Source organism: Stenella coeruleoalba (assembly GCF_951394435.1).
Source record: "Stenella coeruleoalba genome assembly, chromosome: 20".
Lineage (NCBI taxonomy): Eukaryota > Metazoa > Chordata > Mammalia > Artiodactyla > Delphinidae > Stenella > Stenella coeruleoalba.
The window spans coordinates 30,362,557-30,378,674 of record NC_137166.1 but is presented as its reverse complement, the minus strand read 5'-3'; the positions used below and the strand labels follow the sequence as shown (position 1 = coordinate 30,378,674).

Sequence of the window (16,118 nt, the reverse complement as noted above, 5' to 3'; positions counted from 1 at the left end):
TCAGTTCCTAGGGGTATAAAATGCAGATTTGCTTTGGCTTTAAGACGAGGAAGTTTCTGACATCTTTGGAGTTCAGCGACCTTGTTAGCGTAGCAATCCTGATGCTACAGTTGCTTCGACTTCTTGCCCTTCTACCAAAGAGCTACACTAAAATACAGTTTTATTCCTATCATAAAACATCCGTAGGCAGATGGAGCCATTTATTATCTCTAATCTTGAAATGGCAGCTTAGAGAATCCAAGGATTCTTGGGCTAGGGTGGAATAGTGCCCAGAGGGGTCCATGATACACATATGTTATCTTGAGGGGATAAGAACTTGCCTGCAAAAATACTTTTTGGATCAGAGTAACAGTGACTGGTAGTACTTCCAGTTCTACCAATAGAGGAAGTGCAGTTTTGTAGAAAAATGCTGAACTAGCAAATGACCTAAGCTTTAGTCCCAGCTACGTGTCTTAGCAGCTATGTGACCCGGAGCAAAGCCTGCACGTCCTAATCTCCCCAACTGGGACAGCACCTTTATTTCCTACCCTAGTAGTGAGGGTCACATGAGATAAGGTATGTGAAGGTAAACCATAATATTTATATGTAAAATTCCAGTTTTTAAAAGATGGGAAGAACCTCAGGGGTTGTCTAACCCAACCTTTCATTTTACAGATCTGAGTACTGATGGCCAAGAAAGTCCAGGTTTTGCCCAAGGTCACAGGATAGGGTAGTGGTGGAGCTGGGTCTTGAGTTCCCAGACCAATTTTCTTCCTACCATCTCATCCTCTTTGTCCATGGATGAGATATTGTTATTATTTCTCCTTTGGTTGTGCCTTTGCATTTACTGTCTTTATCATAAAACTGGTGATATTGCAGAGAGATTAGTCCTGCCTTAAGGAAGTACAGTTGGAAGTTCAGACGCAAGTTGCTTTCAGTCATCTGTGCATCGCACCGTATTTACTGTGGCTACAATGGGGCAGACTCTAGGCTTGGAGGATATAGCAGTGAGTACATCAGAGATCCCTGCCTTCAGGGAGCTTATCTAACACACACACACACACACACACACACACACACGCACACACACACTCTAGATGGTATCAAGTGTTGTGGAGAAAAATGGGGCAGGAAAAGAAGATGGGGAGTGGGGAGTGCTGGGTTGGGTAGGTAGGAAGGGGAGATGCTGCTGTCTTACGTAAGATAGTCAAGGAAGGCCTTACTGATTGGATTATGTTTAAGTGGTGACCTGAAGTAATAGGGGAGCGAGCCACATGGATATCTTAGGGCAAGAGTGTTCAAGGCTGAAGAAACAGCAGGTATTCGAGCACTCTGGAATACCTTTGCCTGTTCAAGGAAGAGCAAATCAGCCAATACAACTGGAGCAAAGTGAGTAATGGGACAAGTGGAAGGAGAGGATGGGGGATGACCGGGGTGGGGAAGCCGTAGGTCACGAAGCGACTTGTGGACTATTGTAAGAATTTTGACTTGGACTCGGTCTTTAAACGGGTGCAAAGCAGAAATTCTTCAGAAGACTGGGATGCCCTTGATCAATTGACATTCTGCTTTGACCCACCATTTTCTCTCTAATTCCTCATTTGGACTGCCCCCCACCCCGTTGGTTTGCGGCTCCACCAAGTGTTCTTTGTAAGTGCTCTTGACCTATTAGTGAATGTTCTTAAAGGAGAGAAAAGAAACAGAGGCCCAGTAGCTTCGTGTTCTGTATAAGGTTAAAATAAACTTGGGAGATGCTTCCCGGCATCCAAAAACCAATTAAGCAGGTTACTTGGAAGTATTTCTAAAAACAGCAGCACAGTGGAAACAGACTGACAGGTGAGCAGATGGGAGGACCATCGACTCAAATTTATTTCACAGCTTACAACTCAAATGAGCGTTCCAAAGTCAGAACAGCTGGCCTTTTATTCGGTAAGCCATTGTCCTTTGCTTTGCTCGTCTCTCAAGAGTAGGAATGGATTTTGCTCCAGTGGAAGTTTGTCCATCCGTCTTTGACTTTGCAGGGGAAAATCCTTTGTAGAAAACAAGCTCTTGATGTAAATCAGATTTCTCTGTAACGTCTGCTTCTTTCATGGGTTATGAAGTTTCTGGATTCTGGAAATCGATGGCGTTGGCCTCTTAGCTTTCATTTTCATAACCGTATTCATTACCTCTGTGCCTACTGTTATCTGATTCTGAGTAAATGGAATTTAACCAAGTAATCAAAAAGCAAAAGTCTTCAGGTTTGCAAGAAGAAACATTTTTTTAAACAATATAGTGCATCTGAAAATCACAGCTGCCTTGAATTTCTGATTGTAAGTTATTCTGGAATCTTTCTGAAGTTTGAGACTGTCCTGTGCAAACTTTGCTTAAGTTTCAAGCAACAGGGAAGTCACGAAATTTGGAAAGGGTTATCTTTTGTCAATCATGGTCCTTTGTGGGGAACTGTGCTGACAGAGGATGGAGGAGAGACCGTATTCTATGGCTGAAAGGAGGGCTTGATACTACCCAGTGGGGATTTTGTTCCAATAATTGCATCAAATTGGACCTTCTGCCATGTTGCAGGTATAGCATTAATATTACTCATTAAGTCATATGCCTGTATGCTTCCCTCCCAACGGCAGAGGCACTGGCAGAATATATTTTCTTCCAAAGTGTTTGTTTTCATTGTTGCCCTTTAAAAATAATGAGTTCATTCTATTCCCTTGCAAGGAAAGTTACTCTAGACTGCTTTGAAATTGTATATCTTTTGTTGAGCACCTTTCTGCAGTGGTTCCATAGCTTTGTGTGCTGGGGAACCCAACCCGGCCTCTCTTAAAACTCCCAACCAAGCTGCCTCAGACTTGATTCATATAATCGTCCAGCCGATTTGACCTTTATATTGTTACCCTTGGCCAGGTAGAAGTCATGCAAGTTTCAGATGACCCTATCATGTGACCAGAGATCAAAGGTCAGCAGCTCCTAAATGTTCAGCTGTCAAGGTAGCCCATTCATCACTCTCATTATGTAACTGACAAGCTGACAAATGAACCTGGGGATAAAATTGTTCTCAACTCTTTACCTCCTGGATTTACACCCCCGTGTTGGGCCAAGCAGTCTCCGATGTTAAGTGGTTCCACGGGCCTGCTGGAGTCCCTGAAGTAGGGGGAGGGACTCCAGGAGTACTGTTCTCTGTGCCAGACCTTGTGAAGTCACCAGTTACCTACTTACGGAGCCACGTTGCAGGTCTACAAGAACTGACCCTGAGCCTGGTGTCCTCTGAAAGGGAGGTGAGTTTAATGTGAGTCCTCTGTGGACCCAAAGACACCCACGTGTCCCCCCCACCCACCCACATACCACCTTCAGCATCTTTGTGGTCCTTTGTGGCAGGTTAAGATGGTGCATGTTTTCGCAAACTGGCTCAGTCTGAAGAGCCTCGTGTGAAAATTCACATGGACAGGACCCTCCTCCAGGGAGTCTAGCTTGGGGCTAGGTGCCTTTGGAAAACTGTTTATAACCAGGACCCAAACTGATTCTCTTGAGGTCTGTATTTTGGAACAGTACAAAGAGCTTGAGATTAGGAATCAGACAATTTTGCCAAATCCTGACTCTATCCTTTCTTTAGCTGTGAATTGGACAAGCTATTTAATCTTCTGGACCTCCATTTTCCATTTGAGGACATACGTTTAATTAGAAGACTTATACAGTGCCTGACACTTAGTAGATATGATGGGCTATTTTTAATGTTTCTATCAGCATTATTACTATTCCTTTGGTCTGAGAGGAGATGTCATCAGGGAGGCATTGGCACGAGAGAATTGCTTTATAGTATCTCCCATAGCAACAGAAACCTCTGAAAAACTTATAAGGGCAGAACGGTAAGGAGATGTGAGGATTACACAGTATAATTACGTAGGTTGGGAAGAAACCCTAAAGAAGGCAGCAGATGGTACAGTAGAAGGGAGAAGGGCATGGCATCCCCCTGGACCCCGAAAGAAAGAACAGAGATGACTATGAGCCATTCTGTTACCAAAAAGTGTTCCTGATTTTTAGACCAGTAAGAGGTCTTGTGACCTTGTCTCTTCATCTCTTGACCCCTTGGAGGTACTATCTGAGCACCTTACCCCTCACCCCAGGGGCCTCTCTTCTCTGGTGGAGTCTTTGCCACAGGTCAGAGGAGCTATTAGCGGTGACCTGGAGTGGGACAAAGCCCTGCTTCCATATGCTAGGAGGACAGGGAACCCTGGTCAAAGGAAATTCCTTCTGGGATCCCAAGTAGGAACTCTAAATGTTCATTTTCCTTAAGCAAAACCAGACACCCTGCTATTCATGGCCACTGGGCTATATAATATATTAATATTATATTTCAGAGAAATTATAGGTAATACTGGTGTTGAGGAGAAGAATTAGGAGCGATGAGAACCATTATTTACATGGAAAATGGTGAGTTCCAAACCAATGTGGAGAGCACAGTTATTTGCAGCAGCTGGGCTTGGCCTGAGCTGTTCTCTGTGCTGCTCCCTTCTCCTCCCAACGAGGGAACAGTATAGGTTCACAGTAGGTACTCCACAAGCATGCTGATTGACTGACTGAGATCTAGACAGCAGGGTTTATCCAGACTGAACAGCACAATGATTTCTTGCAAAATGGCTGGTTATCCAGATGGCTGAATGGCATTATCCTGGTATTCAAAAGCATTTGGGGGATATTTGGCTTTTAGAGCAGCTAAGCAAGCTCTTCTATCAGGCTTCTCCCTTCTTCCCTGAAATGTGAAGCCAAGAGTAGATTTTTAAATAACCAGAAGTTAAGTCGAGTCAAGCTTCTCGAGTGGTCATGGCTGAAAAAATAGTACCTGTTAAAAAGGTATATTGACCCACCCCATCCCCCCCAAAAAGAGCTGACCCATGGGCCAAAGTGTGGCTTTTCCTCACTCTGATGTGTGTTGACTTTACTGATCTGAGAACATTAACATGTGAGTCAGAGGCAAGAGGTTAAAAGCCTTTGAAAGAGAAAGTGAGAGTGTCCTTTGTTGGACCTCACTCAGGAGTTGGTTTTGCTTAGTGGTTCTGCAGTAGGTAAACTGAGTTATACAAATCAAACAAGCTGATTTCATACAACCACCTTAGTCAAAGTAGACCATCGTGATTCGTATGACAGGGCAGCTCTTTCTTTGTCAAGTTGTCCACAGAGCCGTGATGGCAGTAACACAAAGTCCAAGAAGACAAATGATAAATTCATTCACTCACTCTTCTCTTTTCAAAGCATTTAAAGTCTCAAGGGTAGATGATTATAAACAGGTCTGCATGCTCGCCTCACCTCTAAGACAGATTATTTGGAACAAAGTCTGGTGAGACCGTGAAAAACAGTACAATGGAGTAGGCTCTTACTCAAAGTGAGATTTGAAATGTGGTGTTTAATGTAGACATCATGGAGAGTCAGAATTATTCATGGAATCCCTTAAATGGTACATAAAGTACTATTAGGGAGTTAGATCCCGTGTTATATGAAAAAATACTTCTTTTTTTATATATATAAATTTACTTATTTTTGGCTGCATTGTGTCTTCATTGCTGCGTGCGGGTTTTCTCTAGTTGTGGCGAGCGGGGGCTACTCTTCGTTGCGGTGCATGGGCTTCTTGTTGCGGAGCACAGGCTCTAGGCACATGGGCTTCAGTAGTTGCAGCACATGGGCTCAGTAGTGGTGGTGCACAGGCTTAGTTGCTCCGTGGCATGTGGGATTTTCCTGGACCAGGCTCGAACTCGTGTACCCTGCATTGGCAGGCAGATTCTTAACCACTGTACCACCAGGGAAGCCCCAATACTCCTCTTTTAAATATTGGAATAACTCTGTGTGGCAAGATGCTACGATTTTACTGGGCCCAGAGAACCTAAGAACAGAGAACATGCAGGTCCCACATTGGTCTAGAGCTCCCTCCACAGCATAGAAGCCCATTGAGATTGTTGCCCCTTTACATCATTATTTCCCACTTTCTTCATGCTGGTCCTGGCAGTTGCGTTTTACAGGTTAAATGTAGATTTGATGTGATATCACATCAGGGTTTTCTACTTGAGTGAAGCCTCTTAAGCCTTGGTGCTGGTTTACACCTTTGAGGGAATGTGTTGTGATGTGGCTGATACCCTAAAACAGCCTTCTGTTTGACATGAACCAGGATGACAGTCAACTCCTCACTGTAAGTGAAAATTCCAGAAAAAAACTCTGACTTGGAGAAGACTGGATATTTTCTGATGAAGTTGTGAGTCTAAATTGCTCTAGTCTTTTGGGACTTTCCTGGCGGTCCAGTGGTTAAGACTTCGCCTTCCAATGCAGGGAGTGTGGGTTCGATCCCTGGTCAGGGAACTAAGATCCCACATGCCTCGTGGCCAAAAAACCAAAACATAAAAAACAGAAGCAATATTGTAACAAATTCAATAAAGACTTTTAAAATGGTCCACATCAAAAAAAAAAACTCTTAAAAAGAAAGTGTGATGTCTTTCACACTTATTTTTTTTAATGCATTCTTTTTAAGGGCTGTGTGATATTTCATTATCTGGTTGCACATATTTTATTCTTTTTTTTTTCACACTTATTTTTAAGCATTACACGCCCCCGGCCAATGTTGCCTAATCTGCTGTGTTTTAAAAATAGAACTTGTGTCACATAGGAAAGGGCTACATTTGTGCAGTAGTCTACATATTTTAAAAGGCTTTTATATTTTTATATATATTATTTAATTTTTATCTTCACAAAGTCCAGTGAACCAGGGAAACATGAACTTCGTGTAACAGTTGAGGAAAGTAAGAGGTTGGGAGGTTTTTCTCAGGGTCACTCCAGGAATACAGTTGACCCTTGAGTAAATTTGAACTAAGAAGGTCCCCTTATACATGGGGTTTTTTTCAGTAAATATAGTCAGCCCTCTGTATCTGTGGATACAGAACCCAAGGATACGGAGGGCCAACTGGAAGGGATTTGAGCATCCACGGATTTTGGTATGCAAACTGGGGGTCCTGGCACAAGTCCCCTGAAAATACTGGGGGATGACTGTATAATTAGAAGTAGTTTATGCTCTTAAAAGATGAAGATGTATCTTTTACTTCTATAGATGATAGACGCTTACGCTATGAGAACCTCAGAGTCATTAGAATGAAGAGAAAGTTTTGTCAGTCATTTGCTGTAATTATTGTCACAGGAACATGAAAAAAAAAAGCATTTTGCTCCTTTCTTTCCCCGGAAATGGTTTGGAATCTCCTGAATATCTATGTTTGGCAAGAATAGCTAAGTAATCAGGGGATAGCACCCATTTTGGTCCAAATGGGAATCCATGAGAAAGATGTAATGTGGTGGAAAGGACAGCCAGCCAGATGTCCAGGGTCTGCGCAGCCCCGCTCTCCCACCTGCCAGTGGATTAATCTGGGGAAAGGCAGCCCTCACGTCAAATGTGGTTCAGGTACCTGCCTCCCCATCTCTCTCAGGTTATTGTGAAAATTGAATAAATCAGTGCTGCATATTAAGATTCTTCGAGACGCTTAAACAATGTATGGAATGTACTTATTTTAATCAGGAGTTACTCTCTTCTTTCACATTAAAGAATTCTCTCTTAGGAGTTCATTTTTTTTGTCTCCTCAATGGCCTGTGCTTGGTAATATTTCTCCATCAAGTTCTAGTTTTTTGTACTTTTTTTAAAAATTTATTTATTTTTATTTTTGGCTATGTTGGGACTTCGTTTCTGCGCGAGGGCTTTCTCTAGTTGTGGCAAGCAGGGGCCACTCTTCATCGCGGTGCGCGGGCCTCTCACTGTTGCGGCCTCTCTTGTTGCGGAGCACAAGCTCCAGACGCGCAGGCTCAGTAGTTGTGGCTCATGGGCCTAGTTGCTCCGTGGCATGTGGTATCTTCCCAGACCAGGGCTCAGAACCCGTGTCCCCTGCATTAGCAGGCAGATTCTCAACCACTGCGCCACCAGGGAAGCACTACTTTTTTTTTTTTTTTTTAACGCCTGTTTGTCCCAATGAATCTTTTAGCAGGAACCATTTCTCCCAAAATCTTTATCATTTCATCAAGAGTAATGGAAATGTTACTTGTCCTTCTTTATTTGTTGCAAAATTTAGGGACGAGGAGGAAGACCGTACATGTTTTCTTAAAATCGATGGCCAGCACATTACTGTAAAACCTATTGATTAAAAACACAAAGTATAATGTTAGTCATTTAGTCTGTGAAGTGATGCAATAAGGGAAGAAATTTATTCTCTGGCTCTTGCATTAACCTTTTATTGACTACTTGCATACCCATAATTAACACACACTTTAGCTAAAGTGGTTAATTTCAGCATGGCGACCAGTGTTCACTAATGTAGCTGCGGTCCTCATCCTCCAAATGTAAGTGTAGCCCTGGGGGAATCAGCAGGCAGTGGGGCCCTGCGTGAGTTACACCTGGGAGAGGAGAGGAGGGGAACCTCTGGACAGTCGGCTGACAGGCCAGCCGACGTGACACCTTTCAACTGCTTCCTGTTACGTCACTAGGTCATTCAGGGAGAACCACTCCCAAGTAGCAAGAGTTTTGAGGGTAGCTACAGAGTCCTTTGAATTGAAATAATGTGAATTTGGGAGGGAGAGAGATGAAGCATATATTATTTTCCATAGCTCCCCTTGCAATGCCGCATAAAAGGAACAGGGTTTTCTGAGTAGATCTGAGTTTATTTGTTAACCCTTTAGGATGGGAGTAGAGAGCACAAGGTTGAAAGGGGAAACTGTAGCTTCCTTACTGTTTAGCTGAGTTTCTTACTGTTTGTCTGCGCTCAGAATGATCTGCTATCCTTGATAAAGAAATTTTTAGGGAAATTTTTTTAACTTTCTTTAGAAAGGTCATCCAGCTCTGGTCATTAAAACTGGCTTATTTTTATTTTTATTTTATTTTATTATTATTTTTTTTTTTGCGGTACACGGGCCTCTCACTGTTGTGGCCTCTCCCGTTGCGGAGCACAGGCTCCGGACGCGCAGGCTCAGCGGCCATGGCTCATGGGCCCAGCCGCTCCGCGGCATGTGGGATCCTCCCGGACCGGGGCACGAACCCGTGTCCCCTGCATTGGCAGGCAGACCCTCAACCACTGCGGCACCAGGGAAGCCCTGGCTTATTTTTGCACAAAGGCCAGTGTGGATGACACCAGCGCACTCTTGTTTTCTGGGTAGAAATTTGTCCCCAGTGGAAATATTATTGGAATCGAAAACAAAAGCCAGGGATTTCATGCTTTCACATGATCTCTGCACTGTATCAGCAGCATCTCAGTTTGGAGAGAGGACCAGCAACATGCGCCTGGCAGGCAGGGCCACTGCAGTGGATGTTGTAGAAGGCAGGAGGGCACCGAGGGGTGGGACGCATGGCCGGCATATCAGCCAGGACTCTTTGGGTCGCAAGTGACAGAAAAACCGAACTCAAACAATAACAAGCTCGTGCAACTGAAAAAGTCTAGGCATACCTAGCTTCAGGTGAGACTCAATCCAGCTACTCAAACCGTATCACCCAGGACCCAGCCCCTTGCTGCATGGTAGCAAAATGACTATGGTGGTTCCAGATCACATATCCTGATAGTTCCCAGGCCAGGCGATAAGAAAGCCTTTTCCCTTAGTTCCCAGACCAGTCCTTTGATTTACTCTCTCAGTCTTGCCCTGGAGAGGGTCACGTGCCTCCCCTAACCTCCTCCCTGTGGCTGGGAGAGTAGGATGTACTGATTAGATCAAACCAGTCAAGGCTCTTCCCTGGCTGTAGAGGTGGGGCCAATCTCACTCAAACCACGTGGCCAAGCATAGGGATGGGACGGATTCCCCACAGGAGACTTAGAATCTTCTTTGTGGGAAACTTGGGAAAAGACACAAGACAGCCAGTGTCCACCACCATCAGGACTCCTAAAACATTTCCTAAGAGAACTCAGGGCCCCTTGATTTGGCGAGAGCTACAGAGCATGCGTGCTGAGAAACGATCCAACTTTATTTCCGAGAAATGCCAAGTCAACCTGAAACAACTGCGGCTCAGACAGTCCAACGACAGCACCTGTTATGAATTCTGGGTCTTCAGGAGCAACTGCTAAGTCTTTCTGAATCTGAGCATTCTCGCCTGTCACTGGAGAGTTGTAGCAGCTTGAACACATAAGCCTCGGCGTCCTGGAACGTCACATTGTGATGGGATTCAGCCCCAGGCTCAATCTGCTTCAAGCCAGAAAGAGCTGCTTCTGGTTCTCCAGAGCTGCCCCCAGTCCAGTTAGCTGAACTGGTGGACTAGGCCACCCAGTCAGTTAGCTGAAGGGAGGGGACAGTCACAGGTACAATAGGCAGCCCTCTTGTTGGCATCTCCCATTGTCGCTGGCACTCGTAGTAGAAGTAACGATAGCAACAATAGTATTTAATAATTACTGAGGGCTCCCTATGTGCCAGGCACTGTGCTAAGTACTTCTCATGTGTTAATCCATTTAACCTCCACAACAAGCCCATAAGTAATGTACTGTCATCGTCATCACCGTCGTCAGTATTCCCACGTGACAAGTAAGAAACTGAGGCTTGGTGAGGTTAAGAAGCTTGCCCAAGATGTCATGCCCCAGGGAAGCAGCAGCTCCTGGTGTCCGGAGAACGTCTTTACCACTGTGCTTCCCCATCTTAGGAAATTAAGATGGAAGAGAGGCAGAATGAGGGAATTGAGCAGGAGAAATTGAAACCTAAAGGGAGATACGCCTTCAAGTCATTCTCAAGCCTTTTCTTTTTCAGTCCCCCCATCCGGCATGATGTTGAATTGGACAATGTGCTTTGAGTTGGGGGCGACTGTGCTTCCTTGCGGGCGAATGCATTACCTCAACAGCAAGCCCTCTGTGGGGCGCAGTCGTGACCATTGAGAAACTGGCAAGGAGCACTGGGCATTAAAGGAAGAGTTTTAAAGTGATCTTGAAAGACCTGAATTAAGGCCCTGAAGAGACCAAACAAGGGGTTCTAGCTCTAGCCCAGAGGGAAGCAGTGGGTACGCACAGCTCCTAGCCTCTCAGGGCCGGCATGAGAAGGAGGTAGTACCCACACCGGCCAGTCCTTCCATGGGAAGAACAGTAGAAAATCAGAGCAGCTTCACCCAAAAGAAAACTGGGTGGGCTTGGGAAGCTTGTACAATACAGGTGTAAGCGAACTTCTGCAGCAGGTGTTACCATTTTTAATACTTTCTCAAAATAAGGGGGCAAAACGCACTGCCAGGTGAAAAAGCATCTCTGTTGACTTTTGACAAACCTTATGCTATTCGAGGTGGATCAGCACTTATCACAGCCCTTTAATCTGCCAACCAGGGTAGTGTGTGCACAGATCGTTTACCCGCCGTGAGATGGAAAGGCTCAATTTGGAATAACTCTCCCTACCTGGTAAATTGAGCCTTACCCTCTGATTCTGAGGCAGAGAGAAAGAACAATTTAAAAAGCTTTGCAGAGTTCCTTTGTAATTAGTCGCAGCTTCCCTTGAATATTAATTTCCCCCAGCCCTTTCATGTGATTTAGAGACTGTCTCTAGAACTGCAGAGATGCACCCACTGCAGTGAGGGGCAACATCTCAAACACCTATTATTATTAAGTACTCTGCAGAACGTGCCTCTGTCTTCAGTTCTGTGTGGGCTTATCAGTGCAAACAGTTTAATATTTATGCTAAGAGGATTGTCAAAAGCAGCTTCTGTTGCTTTAATTCTTGTTTTAAATAAATAATGAGAACATTTAAACACATTACTCTTCTTGGGGCCCTGAGGTCAGCTAATCTTATTATTTATGAAGTGATGTGCTACATAATAGTACTTAGTGCATGTTAACAGACGCTATTATCAGGGCCCGATGCGGAGAGCTGAAGATATATTGGAATGTTATGTGTAATGTACGACGGATTGAGTGCACAGGATGCCAGGATAGCAATTAACCACCCGAGAAAATAGGTGTAAAGTTGAAGTATGTTTTCCCATGGGGATCCCCTCACCATTAATAATTCCCCAGAGGAGAAGATGTCCTTTAGTTAGGAGCCTGCTCGACCATCAGGCTTGGAAATAGGTCCAGGATGGTCCATTCTTTGATCTCTTCATCATAGTTAGTCCTACACGGAAGACAGAGGATGGGTAGGACCCCTTTTTAATTGATTTAGAGAACAATGCCAAGAAGGTCAGGTGGGGTGGGGAAGGACCACGCAGCTCTCCCAGATGTACTCAGAGTATTTCTTTTCGGTGCATACACTGTCACCGCCACGTGCTCCAAGAGAGTAGAGAAACTGTTCGTTTCTTATTGCAATTTGTGTTTTCTTCTGTCTGATCATCACTTTTCAGATACATAAAGCCAAAGCCACTGAGTTTTCCCAGACCAATTTCCAGTAAGCTGTGGTCTTTCGGCAAGGTAGATGCCTGCCAGGGTGCGATGATGTCGCCCCAACTTTTTTCCTACGAGGCTATAATTTAGTTGCGTATGATAATTAATTTCTCTACTATTGATGAATAATCCATTTAATAAAAACCGTGATTTAAGTGTTTTCCTTAGGGAGTCACTCTTGCTAGCCTCTTAATTTAATTTTGTGGAAGTTTTCTCCACCTATTCATCAGTGGAAATGATTATTAACCTCTATTTGCATATATCCTTATAAATCGGTCTCTCCTTGGAGTGCCTTTTTCTGAGCACAGCAGGCTGGGACACTTGTAAATCTCTGGGATCTCCAAAGTCAATCCCGGTCTGTAATATTGTTTAATCTATTCTTGGACGTTTTAATGCAGTAAATTCAATTTAATCTTTCCCAGTAATCTAGTAATACATGGAAATCCCGCAAACAGTTAAATCTGATAATGGCTTAATCACACACTTTAAATAACAGTCGAGATAATGAAAAAATAATTCACCATTTTAAAGGCAGAGTAACTGAATTTCCCCGATGATTGGCTTCTACAAAGCCATTAGAGGTAATACAGATCTGGGCAGTGGAAAAAATAAAGACGTTCCAGCACCATAAAGAACAATTCTTCCTTCTTATAAACACACCTGCTTTCTGCCGCCCAAACTCACCCTTGCGTACCATCACCACCGTCATAGCGGATCGTCACTGGGGCATTTGGCAAGGTCGCCCCAAGTTGCCCATGAGTTTGGGTCTTCCAGGCATTTCCTCCCAGGGGTAAACTGCCTGTTCTTCCTCTTGCAGGTGCCAGTCCCGAATTGCCCGAACTCTACCTGCGGATCAGAAGCCAGAGTGCCGGCCGTATTGGGAAAAGGATGATCCTTCGATGCCTCTGCCGTTTGATCTCACAGATATCATTTCCGAGCTCAGGGGTCTGCTTCTGGAAGCCAGACCCTAGAGAAAGAGCACAAGTCTTAGGTGGAGGAGCAAAGGCTGCCTTTGACTTCTCTCCTCCAACCTTGTCATGGGCTTAGGCAAGGGGATTATGGGTAGACTGGGCCTTGGGATTGTAGACCCTGGGTCCCAGTTGGAAACAGCTAGGGAATGGAGCCCATGAATATTAAAATGTTTAAAAGTGACACAGGGTTATAGTGATTTGGTATTAAACAAGAACCTCCAACCCCCAAGGCTGTTCTCCACTTGGATTTTTAATGTGAGCCATTCCACTCCCAAGGCCTGAGAAGCGACCAAGGTGAGCCTGGCCTGTGGCAAAACCTAACCTACTTTCCTCCTTCCCAAACCTTTGCAGAGACTCTGCAGGGGATGGCTCTCGGGTCGTCTAGGGGAAGACCGAATTTAGAGACATTTAGCCCATTTTCTCACCACACCCTGTAGAGGCTACGCTGTTCAGTATGGTAGCCACTAGGTAGATGGGGCTCCTTAAATTTAAATTCCATTTTAATCGTAATTAAAAATTCAGTTCCTCAGTTGCACGAGCCACATTTCAAGTGCTTAGTAGCTATGTGTGGCTAGTGACTGCTGTATTGGACACAGAACATTTTCATCATTGTAGAAAGCCCTCCCAGACAGCACTTCTATCAAAAGTTTGAGAGCGGGAGATTCTGTTTTCGCGTTCTCTGTAGCTGCTCTCCCCACAGGCGAAATAAATTAAAAGAGAAATGCCTCGTTGAAGAGTAGCCTCTTTCCCTTCTCTAGGACAGCCTGGGTTATGAGCCCTGTACTCTGCACATAAGAATGGAGCAGTGTTGAAGATTAAAATAAAGTTGACATCCTGTCTTGAGGAAGTTTCCCTGATCTAATGGAAGAGACACAGTCCTATTTACATTGCTTCCTGATTTTAGCCAGCATACTACATGTTGTTTCATAATTCCCCCTGTTCGCACATAACGATGGGTAGCATTGAGGCTTGAAGAACCCTAGTGCCCATCCTGATGATGTCAGGGCACCAGAGAGACGATGAAGAGGTTAAAACTTGGGCTTGGGTTTTCGAGTGCCTGGATCTAAATGCCCAGTAGGTTGGGACTTTTGGTGTGTTACTGTGCCTTGGTTTTCTCATCTGTATAATGGGGATACTATAGGCACCAACTCATAAGGTGGAGATGAAATGAAATAACTTAGCTGCAGACTTAGAACAATATCTGACACATAGTTAAATACCCAGTAAATATTAGTAGTATTATATGTCAGTAAGTGACCTGCTGTAGGCATTTTCCCCTCCCTTCCTCAATCTTGGTGCCAGTTGTGTCTTGTGGTGCCCTGAACCCACCTCTCCCTTTTGGGCCTGGCTCCCGACCTTTGGTGACCCTGGAAATCATGAGAATAGTTAGCCCCCCTCCCCAGCCTGTCACCTTCTTTGTAGTTGTTTGCAGTAGTTGGAAAGCTGAGGAGCTTTTTTGCCCCTTGAGAGGTGCGCTGAGAACCAGGCTCTCTCCCGCCAGCAGAATCTCGCTGGTTCAAGGTATGGGCTCATTCACATGGAGTCAACCCCAGGGAGTTCACGTCACACAAAGCAGGCGGGGTTTCCTCATCTTGAGACTCTTCGTAGACACTGGATGAATTCCCTGATGTCTTTAAGCCTCAGTCTCCCCGTCAGTGAACGATGAAGCGCTGCCTCTCAGGGTTGTGGGAGAGATGAAACGAAATCACGTAGGTAAGGAGTGCAGGGCACGCAGAAGTCACCGGCTGGGCAGCCTTGGGACCATCTAGCCTAGTGTTCTATTTCACCCCCCCAGTGTCTCTTCCTTGTCATAGTTCACTAGGTGCCAATATTCAAAAATTGGGAGATTTCATGTAAAATAAAAATGTGTGCATCCTCTTCAGAATTCAGAACATCTGGCAGCCCTAGGCCTCCATCCTGGCATGGCAAAGAGCTAGGTAGCGTCCTCTCAGGCAGGGCGTGAACCCTCTGTGGCCCCCGTTGCTCCCAATTACCATTTATTGTGAACCTGACTGGCGTTACGCCTTCGTGTCGGCACCCTCCAGACCTGCTTGCTTGCATCCCTAGAGTAGAAATGAATAATAATGTTGAGTGCTTACCCCCATATATGTGTATTACTATCGAGCTATATTTGTGGACTGCTTGTACCAATAGGTCATGTACATCATAAAACATGCATAAACAATAAAAATACTGAAAGGATGAGATAAGAAACCAAGAGAGGTCCTGCTATTTTCTCCTTGCACACCAGCAGGTGGGCCTGCTTCCTTGGCCTGGGGGGCGCCCAGGTGGAGAGAGTCCTCGGAGTCCTGCAGGTGGGGGAAGAGCCAGGGGTTGGAGAAGCCACTTCCAGGAGTGAATCCGAAAGGTGAGATCACGTTTGCTCGGAAGAACTGGTGGCTTTCACTAAGCATGAGCTCATCGTGTTTAAGGGTTATATACACTCTCTGAGGAAGTTTCAGGTGGGTAGAAGGAGGAAGGGCAAGAGATGATTTACAAAAAGGGGGGCTTCCCTGGTGGCGCAGTGGTTGAGAGTCCGCCTGCCGATGCAGGGGACACGGGTTCATGCCCCGGTCCGGGAAGATCCCACACGCCGCGGAGCGGCTGGGCCCGTGAGCCATGGCCGCTGAGCCTGGGCGTCCAGAGCCTGTGCTCCGCAACAGGAGAGGCCACAACCGTGAGAGGCCCATGTACCGCAAAAACAAACAAAAAAAAGGGGCTGCTGGGGTTGCTGACAGCCCAGTTCCTGCTCCTCCCCTGTGAACTAGTAAAGGACTTTCCCTGGGACACGGGCCATGTGTATGGTGGAGGAGAGGGAAGCTTTGCCCCTGGGACCACCTTG

The 16,118-nt window shown here is 45.3% G+C and overlaps 1 protein-coding gene across 2 annotated transcripts in view; it reads left to right on the top strand.

Moving 5' to 3' along the window:
• FTO (FTO alpha-ketoglutarate dependent dioxygenase) overlaps window positions 1-15,597 on the top strand; it is a 374,781-nt gene extending 359,184 nt beyond the window's left edge. Inside the window, exons 9-11 of one of the 2 annotated variants that reach the window (XM_079907100.1) lie at window positions 13,123-13,296; window positions 13,553-13,570; window positions 15,528-15,597. In XM_079907100.1, the coding sequence (XP_079763226.1) occupies window positions 13,123-13,276 (154 nt within the window). In that variant the 3' untranslated portion in view covers window positions 13,277-13,296; window positions 13,553-13,570; window positions 15,528-15,597. Of the gene's footprint in view, window positions 1-13,122; window positions 15,507-15,527 lie in introns of those variants that run through there. The other variant, XM_079907105.1, reaches the window with a different exon arrangement.
• The last annotated feature ends 521 nt before the right edge of the window (window positions 15,598-16,118 follow it).